The sequence below is a fragment of the Spermophilus citellus genome (assembly GCF_964194105.1).
Source record: "Spermophilus citellus genome assembly, chromosome: 3".
Taxonomy (NCBI): domain Eukaryota; kingdom Metazoa; phylum Chordata; class Mammalia; order Rodentia; family Sciuridae; genus Spermophilus; species Spermophilus citellus.
The window spans coordinates 90,312,992-90,325,113 of record NC_138184.1 but is presented as its reverse complement, the minus strand read 5'-3'; the positions used below and the strand labels follow the sequence as shown (position 1 = coordinate 90,325,113).

The window sequence follows — 12,122 nt, the reverse complement described above, 5'->3', positions numbered from 1 at the left end:
GACTCTTCCACTGACCCCGGGCAAAACTGGGTTCAGTTCCCAGTGCTGTGGGACAGGTTACTGGATCTGCTGTAGTGACGGACCATGAGCATCTCCTCCCCTTAACAGGGGGTAACCTTCTTATAATGCCTGGAACCTGTGACGCGGTGGCCTTGTTTGACAAAAGGCCTTGGCAGATGGATGGATGAAGGACCTTGAGATGAGAAGCTCATCTGGCTACCCAGGTGGGCCCTGAAGCCAGTGGCTGGTACCTGGCAGGAGCCAGAGGAGACATGCAGAGGAAGGTCAAGTGGGAAGAGGCAGAGTGATGTGGCCACAGAACCCCCAAGCGCCTGGAGCCGCCAGAACTCCAAGGACTCGGGGGAGGGGGCACCGCTGCAGCCTTGGTGGGGAATGTGGCCTTGATGACCCTTCATTTTTTGGAGAGGCACCAGGGATTGAACTCAGGGGCACTCGATCACTGAGCCACTTCCCAGCCCTATTCTGTATTTTATTTAGAGACAGGGTCTCACTGAGTTGCTTAGAGCCTCGCTTTTGCTGAGGCTGGCTTTGAACTTGCAATCCTCCTGCCTCAGCCTCTAGAGCCTCAGGGATCACAGGCGTGCACCACCATGACTGGGGGATACTTCCATTTTTTTGACTGGTTACCAGAACTGCGAGAGAATAAGTTTCTAAGACGTGAACTTTGAGGCAACTTGTTGCTGTGGAGATAGCTTCCCCTTACCTCCTGGCCTTGGCCTTGGGCAGTGCCATGCCCACCTTGCCCGGGTTGCTCTGAACACAGGTGGCACCGGCTTGGTGGGGCTGGAGGAAGGAGGGGTGTTCTGCACACCCCCAGCCCACACCCCTCAGGCCTACCCTGACTTGCAAGCAGCCTGGCCTCAGTGAGCTGCTAACTGCTGGGAGCCTGAGCTTCCTCACTGGTACACAGGGGTCATAACCCCTCCTCTAGGGTGCTTTAAGGCAGCAGTTCCTTAGCTCTCTGGTGTCAGGACTCCTTTATGCTCCTGAGAACTGTTGAAGAGGCTGGAGGGGCGCTCAGAGGTCCTGTGCCAAACAAACAAACAAAAAATCAAACTGAAGGCCCTAAAAAGCTTTTGTTAGGTAGATTATACATAAAGTTTAATATATATATATATATATATATATATATATATATGTATATATATATATATGTATGTGTATATATATATGTGTGTGTGTGTGTGTAATATATATACATTTGTTCAAGGGATTGAATCCAGGGGCACTCTACCACTGCGCTACATCCCGGCCCTTTTGATTTTGTATTTTGACAGGGTCTCACTAAATTGCTGAGGCTGGCCTCAAGCTTGTGATCCTCCTGCCTCAGCCTCCTGATTTGCTGTGATTATAGGCAGGCTCCACCATGTCCAGCATGTTTTATGTTTTCTACAAGACTGTACCAGGTCCAGCTCATCAGGAGGGCACTGGACCCTTGGGTCTGCTCTGGCATCCTGTCTGCTGGGCTCTGTTTGGTATTTATCTACATGAAGAACATCCAGCCTCAGGAAGTTATCTGCTGGGAAAAGGGACAACTTCATTGAGACCTTTGGCTACTGTGGACCCCTGGCAGGCCTCGAGCCACAATGAGAACCCATAGAATAAGGATTTAACAAGGTGACATCTGTATAGCACAGAATAATGCTTGGCACATGGTAAATATTATATATATATATATATATATATATATATATATATATGTATATATATATATATGTATGTATATATATACGCATATATATTATTTAGCACTACATATTTTTTTAGCTAAATGTAAAGCAAATACTCAATAAGTTTTAAACTTTAAAACATTATCTTTTTTTTTTTTTTTTTACATTTTTCAGTGCTGGGGATTGAACTAGGGTCTCGCACATACTTGTGATCTTGAGCCACACCCCCCCACACACCTTTTAAAATCTTTTTCCTAATAAATATGTGCCAGGTTGGGGTGGGCTTTATGGCTATAGGGTCTTGAGATTTCTGTTCTCAAGGACTAAGGACCCCTCGGCCTGAGCGTGAGGGCTAATCTGTAGCCAGAGTGTCACAACTCCGGATTCTGAGAGCAATTTACATGGGGGCCGGATGGCGGGATTCCACGGGCCCTTATATAACCAAGCGTGTTCAGAAAGGGCTCTCCCGGTGGGTTGGGGTCTGATGGACAAGTGTACTTAGCAAGGCCCAAAGGAGAGGCGACTTGGGACAAGAAATCTCTGCTCTCAGATTCAAACCCCGGCCTCTCCTTCACGGTGGAGTGGTGTCTCTGTCACCAGGAGCCGCTAATGGTGTGGATCGGCGGGCGGGGCAGCCCCGTGGCCTTGGGGACAGAGGACCCAGCGCTCCACTGCCCCTCTCCGGGGTCAGTCGACTGGAGCGCGGAACGGCGCCGCCGGGTCCTGCTGGCGACGGAGCAGCGGGAGGGTCTGCGGCCGGGGTCCGCACTTTCTTTCCCGGCTGAGCCGCATCCCGGAGCCCACCTTCTGACTCCGCCGCTCCTCCCCAAGGCGGACGTCCCCCGCCCTCCAGCAGCGAGTCGGGCCCGAGACAGGCGGCGCCCGCCACCCGCTCTCCTCCGGGCCAGCCTCGACCCCTCCCGGCGGCGGGTGGAGGAGAAGCCAGGGCCGCGCCGGAGAAGCGAGCGGCGCGTCCGGGCGCGGGGGCTGCGGCGGGGCTGCCGGGGGGGGGCGGCTTAGCGCGGGGAGGTTCGGGGAGGCTCGGCGCCGGAGGCGCGGGGAGGCGCGGGCCCGCGGCGCGCCCGGGGCGCAGGAGGGCGGCGCGCCCCTCGCCAGGCCGGGGCCGGGGCGGGGCTCGCGGCATCCCGAGGGGAGCGGCCACCCGGCAGCGCCCGCGCCGCCAAAGTTTCCCGGAGGGGCCGCGCCGCCCTTCCTCCGGGCGCGGGCGGGGGCGCGCCGCGGGACCCGCGCCTCCATTGCCCAACTCGCTTCCCAACTTGGGAGGCGCCGGCCTGCGCACGCGCGCGCCTTCCTCCTCCTCGTCCTCGTCCTCCTCCCGCGGGAGCCGGCCGCGCGGCGCCCAGACCCGCCGCCGGGCGCTGACCTCGGGCTCGCGCGGCCCCCGCCCGCGCCCGCCGCGCCCCCGGGGCGCCCTGGCCGCTGGCCCCTGCGCGCGGCCGGCTCGGCGCGGGGTGGGCCCGGCCGGCGCTGCCCGCGATCGCCGCAAGTTTGCGAGTTGCACTAGTTGGCGGGCGGAGAGGCCCGAACGGCCATGGAGGAGGAGCGGGGGTCGCCGCTGGCGGCCGAGTCGGCGCTGGAGAAGAACGTGGCCGAGCTGACCGTCATGGACGTGTACGACATCGCGTCGCTCGTGGGCCATGAGTTCGAGAGGGTCATTGACCAGCACGGCTGCGAGGCCATCGCGCGCCTCATGCCCAAGGTCGTGAGGGTCCTGGAGATCCTGGAGGTGCTGGTCAGTCGCCACCACGTCGCGCCCGAGCTGGACGAGCTGCGCCTCGAGCTGGACCGCCTGCGCCTGGAGAGGATGGACCGCATCGAGAAGGAGCGCAAGCATCAGAAGGTGGGCAGTGGCCTCAGTCTGCCCACCTGGGCAGTGGGGCTCTGGGACCCAAGGACCCTTCAGCCTCGGGCAACTGCAGGTGGCCGTGGATGTGTATGTGTGACAGAGACTAGAGTAAGGAAAGGCAGTTTCCTTTCATTCTTAGTCTGAAGGGTCTGCCAGGAGCGTCCAGGGCTGAGGTTATGGCAGGAAACTTCCAGTCCGTCCTGGATGAGGGAGGGAGGCCCCTGACCCTCTCTGCCCAGTCATGGGCAGTCGGCATGTACCACCAGTAGGTTAAGAGCACTTCTCTAGAGTCAGACCTGAGTTCCAGTGCCACCTTCACCTGCTTAATACCTCTGTGACCTTGGGTAAGTTGCTGAACTTCTCTGTGCTTTGTTGCCTCATCTGTCAAATAATAATCAAAATAGAATCCACCATTCTTATTAAATGTGATGATGTAGATAAAGTGCTTGGATATTATTCTCTTCCACAAATTAATAAGTCCCCTGCCCTTCAGTGTGACCCTAGAAGACCTTACACCAGTCATACCAGGCCCTTTTTTTGTTCTACCTCAAGTTCCCCCAGAGCAGAGATGTGTGACCTCTTAACCACTAAGCCCTCAGCCTCTGGGCTTATATTTGCAACTTTCTTCCCAGCGTTCCCTTAGTTTATTAACCTGTATTCCGAAGTGCTCTCCCTGCCTTGATTTTATCTTGAATCCTCACAGAACTCTATGAGGTAGGACTTCATTTTACAGATGAGGAAACAGAGGGTCAGAGTGCAGGATGGATTTGTCCCGTTAGCCATGAGAGAGTCCCAGGCCTAGAGGAGGTAATCCCAGTGTCTCTTCCCCACTCTGCTGGAATTGGGGGAAGGGCATGCTCCAAGGTCTAGCCTCTGCCCTGGGAGCTGAAGCTTTTTAAATCGGGGCCTCCCCACTGTCCAGACGAGGTGCCTGAGGAAAAGGAAGTGGGAGACATGTGGTTTCCTGCCCTAACCTCAGGCCTGGAGCGCCTGGCAGACCCTTCATACCGAGGAAATGGGAGGAAACCGCCTTTCCCTGGGGGATCAGGATCTGGGTGCCTAGCAGGCTCTGGCTTGCTGAGTGGCCTCAGGAAGTTCAGTTGGCCTCTCTGAACCTCTCTGGCAGGCCATCATCTCTTCTATGCTGTGGTGAATCTGTGTGTTTTCAAGGAAAATGGCCACAGCTGGGTGTGCTGCCTAGACCTGAGGGCAGGTCCGCTGGTGGGTGAAGACCCCTTGCTCCAGGGCTCACCGTTTCTGTCCTTGGGGATCCTATACTCTGGGGCCAGGAAGAAACTGGAGCTTCTAAGAGTTGGGTGACCAAGGTCACACTGGGAACTTGGACAGGCCCAACTCCTATAATTAATTTCAAGATTCCTAGGAGCGGGAACTTTGGAGCTAGATAGCCGGTTTCAAATCCCAGCACTCACAGGCTATGTGAGCGTGGGCAAACCCCCTAGCCACTTTGGGCCTCAGTTTCCTCAGCTGCGAAGTGGGGGTAACCATGGCCCCCAGCCTGTAGGTGGGGGTTAATATGCACAGAGGGCTAGGGCCGGAGCCTGCCCAGGAGGGGCTAGGCAGTGGGAGCTTCAGGTCTGAACCCTCGCCTAGGTGCCCACGGGATGATATCGGGGACCCCCGACCCCAGACACCTCTGCTCCTGCCCCGGCACCTCCTCTCTGCCAGGGCCTGGGAGGGAAGGGACTGGCCATCTCCCAGGAAGTTGGCTTTATTTTCAGGGCCTGCAGGGCTCAGCCCAGGTCCCACAGAAGTCCTGGGGCGCCTCCGCCCCCACCCCAGCTCTTTGGTTCTGCCCCTGCTGGCCTGGGAGGCAGGCACACGGAGGTCACCAGGCCACCTGCACTTGTTGCTTCTGGAATGCGGTCAGCGCCCCAGCTCTGGGCGTCCAGGGCCCGGCTTGTTTGTAAACAGGGAGTCACAGCTGCCCGCCTGCCCAGCCCAGGCCTCTGCACTTGCTATTCTTGTAGGAGGGAGAGACTCCTCTGATGTTTCTTTTGCAGCTTTGATGATTCTTCAAGGTGCTGTTTCCACAAGAATTTTGTTAGTGATCGTTGGTATGTCCTGTCCTCCCCCCTCCTCCTTTCCTTCCCTCCCCCGACCAGCCAGCCAGTCTGACTGCAGGGAAGCCTGCGCCCCTCCACCCACAGACACCTGGGCTCACTCAGTCAGCCCAGGCCACAGACCTGTTCTCTCCTTACTCAGTCTGCAACACTGTTGATGGGCCACGGGTGCTCTCATCAGTGATGCAGAAAGAAAAACTGGGTCTCACGTCAGGCAGCAGGAGGGTGATGGGGATGACAGAAGACAGGGGAAACAGGCCGTCTTTAGAAAACAGTGGCTGTGTGGATGCAAAGGCACAGACATGAGCAATGCCTGCCCTCATTCAACACAGGTGTTTCTTGAGCACCTACTATGAGCCAGGCACTGTTCTGGGCACTGGGGAGGCTGCAGTGACCATGACAGATGAGGGTTTAGTCTGGTGGCCCTAGCCTTTTAGCTCATAGAAATAGAATGTGGCAGCCAGGCAGGGGGGTGCACACCTGTGATCCCAGCAACTTGGGAAGCTGAGGCACGAAGATTGCAAGTTGGAGGCCAGCCTTAGCAACTTAGTGAGGTCCTAAGCAACTCAGTGAGACCCTGTCTCAAAATAAAAATAAAAAGAACTGTGGAGGGGGGGAGGCTCCGGCTTTAGCTCAGTGGCTGAGCACTTGCCTACCACATGTGAAGCCCTGGGTTTGATCCTTAGCATCACATAAAAATAAAGAAAATAAATATAAAGACAGGCTGTCCATCTGTAACTACCAGAAAAAAAAAAATGGGGACTTGGGACAGAGCTCCATGGTGAAGCACCCCTGGGCTCCATCCTCAGTACCAAAAAAAAAAAAAGAAAGACAGAATTTGGCAGATGGGGATGTGGCTCCGTGGTAGAGCACTTGCCTGGCGTGCATGAGGCCCTGGGTTTGGTTTTCAGCACCATTAAAAAAAAAAAAAAAAAAAAAAAGGAAAGAAAGAAGGATATAGTCTGTGGTAGTAGAAAGAGACGAGGTGAAATTTGATGCACCTTCTAGAGCCTGGTATATCCGGATTATTTTCATGCCGACATATATTCAGTGTGAAAGTTGTTCATGAGATACTTCTGCGATCTATTCTTCCTGTGCCTTGTTGAAATCTGATGTGTGCTTGACCCCCACTGCGTGTTTCAGTACAGATCAGCCACATCTCGAGGCTCCATGGCCACAGAGGCCTGTGGCTACTCTGTGAGATGGTACAGTTTTAACGTGAGAAGGTGGATTTTTTTAAATTTTATTTTTGGTACTGTGGATGGAACCCAGGGGCACTTACCACTCAGCTCCATTCCCAGCCCTTTTTATTTTGAGACAGGGTCTTACTAAGTTACCCTAGCTGGTCCCAAACCTGTGATCCTCCTGCCTTGGCCTCCTGAGTAGATGGGGTTATAGGAGAGTGGCACTTGGCTAAGAAGTACATTTTTTTTTGGGGGGGGGGGAGAGAGAGAGAGAGAGAGAGAGAGAGAATGAATTTATTTATTTATTTTAGTTCTCGGCGGACACAACATCTTTGTTTGTATGTGGTGCTGAGGATCGAACCCAGGCCGCGCTCATGCCAGGCGAGCGCGCTACCGCTTGAGCCACATCCCCAGCCCCAGAAGTACATTTTTTTAATATATTTTTTTTTTAGTTGTCAATGGATCTTTATTTATTTTTATATACGGTGCTGAGATTCAAACCCAGCACCTCACACATACTAGGCAAGTGTTATACCACTGAGCTATAACCCCAGCCCAGGAAGTAAATTAAAAAGAAAATCAGGTTGTGATTAAGTGACACACAGAAAATAAAACAAGGAGACGTGAAAGGGACTGACTGGTGGAGGTCTACCAGCTGGGGAGACAGGAAGTCTTCTCCAAGGAGGTGCCCTCTGAACTGAGATCCAAGTGCAGTGTAGGAGCCAGCCACAGAGAGCTCTGGGGGAAGCTTCCAGGTTGAAGACATGGCAAGTGCCAAGGTCCTGAGGTAGGAGTGCATGTGGCTCTGCAAGGAGCACAAATAAGACCAGTGTGGAGGAACAGAGGGAGTGGGAAATGGGAATGGGAGAGGAGGTAGGGAGGTGCTGGCCCTCGTAGGCTGGAGAAGGGGTTTCAGGATGGTTGGGGCTGAGAGAAGTCCAAGAACTTCATGAGTCAGCAGTAACTCCCTGCAGCAGCCTTTTCCGCTGTGTGAGGCAGGATTAAATTCCCCCTGGTCCGCCCAGAGGCAAGAACCTGCTCTCTAACACTGACCTCAGCTCACTGGGAGAAGGGAGCAGAAGAAGAGAACGTTGAAATCTGTCTTCATCTCTGGTGGGCAGGAGGAGGGTCTCAAAATAAAAAAGGCTGCAGATGTGGCTCAGTGGTAAAGCACCTCCGGTTCAATCCCTGATACCACAAAATAAAAATAAACACCGCAGCTAACCCCTCCCCCAAAAAACCAGCCTAAATTTATTATGCGCTGCTGGACTGAGCCATCTTATGAACACACGTGGATACAATGTGATACAGTGTTGTGGATCCCCACTATACTGTCCATGTGGATAGTTCTGGATACAGTTCTGCAGTGGGGAAGTCAGGATTGGGCTTCACTGGGTTGAGATCCAGGAGTCAGGGCCCAGGGCGCGGCTCAGGGGTAGAGCGCACGCTTAGCCCGAGCCAGGCCTGGGTTTTTTTTTTTTTTTTAAGAGAGAGTGAGAGAGGAGAGAGAGAGAATTTTTAATATTTATTTTTTTTTTAGTTCTCGGCGGACACAACATCCTTGTTGGTATGTGGTGCTGAGGATCGAACCCGGGCCGCATGCATGCCAGGCGAGCGCGCTACCGCTTGAGCCACATCCCCAGCCCCCAGGCCTGGGTTTGATGCCCGACACCACATGCACAAAAATGATGATGATAAAGTAAAACCAAGGCATAAGAAGGCTGCCTTCCTCTGGGAGGTTCTGGAGGCCAATTCTCTCCTTTACCATGTCTAGTCTCAGGACCCCGGCTGCACACACCCCGTCTTCACAGCCAGCATGGCAGCATCTTCTGATCTAACTCAGATCTCTGTTTCGAGGCTGTGTGGCCTCTAACTCTGACCCCGGCTCCCCTTCCTCCCTCTTATGAAGACCCTGTGATTTCACAGGCCCACCCTGATCATGCAGGACCATCCCCCCAATCCTAAAACCCTTAACTTTGCTGGGCACAGTGGCGCCCACCTGTAATCCCAGTGGCTCGGGAGGCTGAGGCAGGAGGATCACAAGTTTAAAGCCAGCCTCAGCAACTTAGTGAGGCCCTAAGCAACCTAGTGAGACCCTGTCTCTAAATAAATATAAAAAGGGCTGGGGGTGTGGCTCAGTGGTGAAGTGCCCCAGGGTTCAATTCCCAGTACCAAAAAAAAAAATCCTTGACTTAATCATAGCTGCCAAGTCCCTTTTGCCACGTAAGGAAACCTTGTCAGATTCTGGGGAATAGGGTGTGGTCACCTTTGGGGACCATTGCTTTCTTGTCCTAGCCAGTTACACAGAACACTCTGATTCACGAAGCCTGCTGTATGCCCAGCCTGTGCCAGGTGGGGGCAGAGGCTCAGGGCTGCCGAATCCTGTTCAGCTTCCAGGCTGCACCTGTCCATCCTTCCTCCACCCCAGCCCCTGGCCTTCATCTGAGGGTCTTCAACCAGCTACTCTCGTCTCCCCAGTGCCAAGGCTTTCCAAGGGAGGAGATGGGACTGGGGAGCACGTCTGGGCCTTGTGTGGCTTGTGACTGATGGCAGGGGGACCAGGGTCATCAGGACCTGCTGGGGCAAGGCACTGTTTCCAGCCTCTGCAGGGAGTGACCACTTAATCCTCACGAGAACCTGTCTCCAGGGCACCCAAGGGTTAGATTGCCCATGACCAGCTAGTGAGTAGCAGAAACAGGACTCAAACTTGAGCGACAGACCCCAGGATCTGAGCCCCTAACCACACTTGCATCTGACAGCTGCAAGGGTGCTTTGTGACTAGTTTATGCTTTTACCAAACTCCTCTTTTTTGAAGCTTTATTGAGTGTGATCCACATACAACTCACCTATTGAAAGTGCACCACTCAGAGGTCGCCAGCGTGTTCAGAGCTGTGCACGTCATTACAGTCAATTTTAGAACATTTTCATCACCCCAAAAAGAAAGCACACACCCATGACAGTCACTCCTCATCCCGCATCCCCAGAGCTGTGCCTTCCGACTTTGGGAATCTACTTGTTCTGGATATTTCATAGAAATAAGACCATGAAAGCCTATTGTGGTGGCCCACACCTATAATCCCAGCACCTTGGGAGGCTGAGGCAGGAGGATTGCAAGTTTGAGGCCAGCCTCAGCAACTTGGCAAAACCCTGTCTCAAAAAATAAAAGGAGCTGGGGATGTGGCTCATGATATAGTGCCCCTGGGGTCAGTCCCCAGTATCAAAAGAACAGAAAGACAGGAGCTCGTGTAGCACAAGGCCTGTTTATGTCCATGCAGTATTTCGTGTTTGAATACACCCCATTTCTTTTTAACCTGCTGATCAGTTGATGGACAGAGGTTGTTTCTACCTCAGGCTGCCACGCATGTCCACACCCATGTATGTTAGTGTGGACGTGTGTCTTCGTGGCTCCTGGGGCAGCTGGGGCCCCTCTGTGTTGGCTGTGCTGGGAGCAGCCAGGCTTGCTATTCCTGTCCCATCAGCCACGTGTCTGAGCTCCCATTTCACATCCTTGTTACCATTTGCGATTATCTGTGGTTTTGGTTACAGTCATCCACAAAATACTCTTTTTGTTGTTATTTGAGGTTATGGGGATTGAACTCGGCCACTTTACTGCTGAGCCACATCCCTCAGCCCTTTTATATTATTTTTATGTGTGTGTGTGTGTACTTTTTTAATGATTTTTTTAAATTGTAGATGGACACAATACCTTTATTTTATTTATTTATTTTTATGGGATACTTAGAATCAAACCCAGCCCCTCACGCTTGCTAGGCAAGCGCTCTACCACTGAGCCACACCCCAGCCCCCATTTTTAGTTTAAGACAGTTACACAGAATATTCTCTGGTTCACGGAGCCCGATGTATGCCTGCTAAGTTGCAGAGGCTGGCCTCTAACTGTGATCCTCTTGCCTCAGCCTCCTGAGTAGCTGGGATACAGGCACATGCAGTTGTGCCCGGCCACAGAATCCTTTTAATGGACTGATCTTGTTTCTCCTCACATCTGCCTGTATGTTTTGGTTCCCAAATGAGAGAATTGGCGCCTCTGAGTGGCTTATTGAGTTGCTCCAGAGGCCTGAAGAGACACTCTGGGCCAGACCCTCCCCAGGGTCTCCCCCCACCCCAGAAGTGGTTGGGACCTGTGGCCCCCTGTGATCACTGAAGAGCAGTCTCAGCTGGGCCCAGGAGCCAGGTGCCTGTGGGGAGTGGCTGCGGCCTTTCCCATCCTTCTGCCCAAGGCCGAAGGGTGGCCCAGAGCCCCAGCCACCTGAAATGCTCCCTGTGGGCAGCGGGGGTGAGGCCACTGCCCTGGGCACGCTGTGACTGCACCACCGTCCCTGCTCTGGCAGGAGCTGGAGCTGGTGGAGGACGTGTGGCGGGGGGAGGCACAGGACCTGCTGTCCCAGATCGCCCAGCTGCAGGAGGAGAACAAGCAGCTCATGACCAACCTCTCCCACAAGGACGTCAGCTTCTCTGAGGAGGAGTTCCAGAAGCATGAAGGTAAGAGGGCCGCCCGGGCGAGGGGGACTGTCCTGCGGCGCTGCTGCCCGCGTCCTGGTGCCACATTGACTCTCACCCCTGCTCTGCGAGAAGCTGGGGAGCCCGGGTTGGCAGATGGTGACACAGGTTTGCTTAGCAGGCTGCCCCCGGTTCCCTCCCTGCCCTGGGACACCTTAGACAGGACAGAGACCCTGCCCTCCTGAAGGAGGAGATGGTTGATGAGCACATGGACCGACAGTGGCTTGGTTCCAGAGGCCAGCAGCACCACAGAGGAGCGGACCAGGGTGCAGGTAGTGACCTGAGGCTTCTTTAGAGAAGGAGGCTGTCACAGTTGAGCCTAGTGAGGTGACAGTGTGAGCCCTGCAAGTACCTAACGCAAGAAGCAAGTAGCATAGAGGCCCCGGGGCAAGAGTGAGAGACCCGGGAGGCTGGGGTGGGGTACAAGAAGACCCAGGCCAGGGTGGCTGAAGATGAGGTCAGGGTCAGCAGGGGTCAGATCACATGGCCCCTTAGACAAAGCTGTGGTCTCTGGAAAGAGATTTGAGGCTCTTATAGGGGGCAACTAGGGACAGCAGCCCAGGCCTGACTGGCACTGGGTCCACTCCACTGTCACATCCTATGAACAACTACCCAGAACCTTCACGCCAGCCCTCTGCTGCTGTTGGGATACAAGGACGGACAGTGGGTCTGAGCTGGGCCTCCTCAGCCCCCTCTGTCCTGTACTGGCCAACGGCTCTTCCCCTGCAAATCAGAGCTGCCTCTTGCCTCCCACCTTGAGGGATCTCAGAATCATCTCTTTAGC

The 12,122-nt window shown here is 54.3% G+C and overlaps 1 protein-coding gene across 10 annotated transcripts in view; it reads left to right on the top strand.

Annotated features, from left to right (window-relative positions):
* Positions 1-2,786: 2,786 nt before the first annotated feature.
* The window catches only part of RILPL1 (Rab interacting lysosomal protein like 1), a 34,248-nt gene continuing 24,912 nt past the window's right edge, over positions 2,787-12,122 (top strand). For 7 of the 10 annotated variants that reach the window (XR_014020874.1, XM_081284546.1, XM_081284545.1 and 4 more), the window contains exons 1-2: positions 2,788-3,552; positions 11,170-11,320. Coding sequence is in view for 9 of the 10 variants with exons in the window: in XM_081284546.1 (XP_081140672.1) it covers positions 3,244-3,552; positions 11,170-11,320 (460 nt within the window). In the remaining variant the exon portion in view is untranslated. Of the gene's footprint in view, positions 3,553-11,169; positions 11,321-12,122 lie in introns of all 10 variants that reach the window. The other 3 variants (XM_081284544.1, XM_081284543.1, XM_081284542.1) reach the window with 1 other exon arrangement.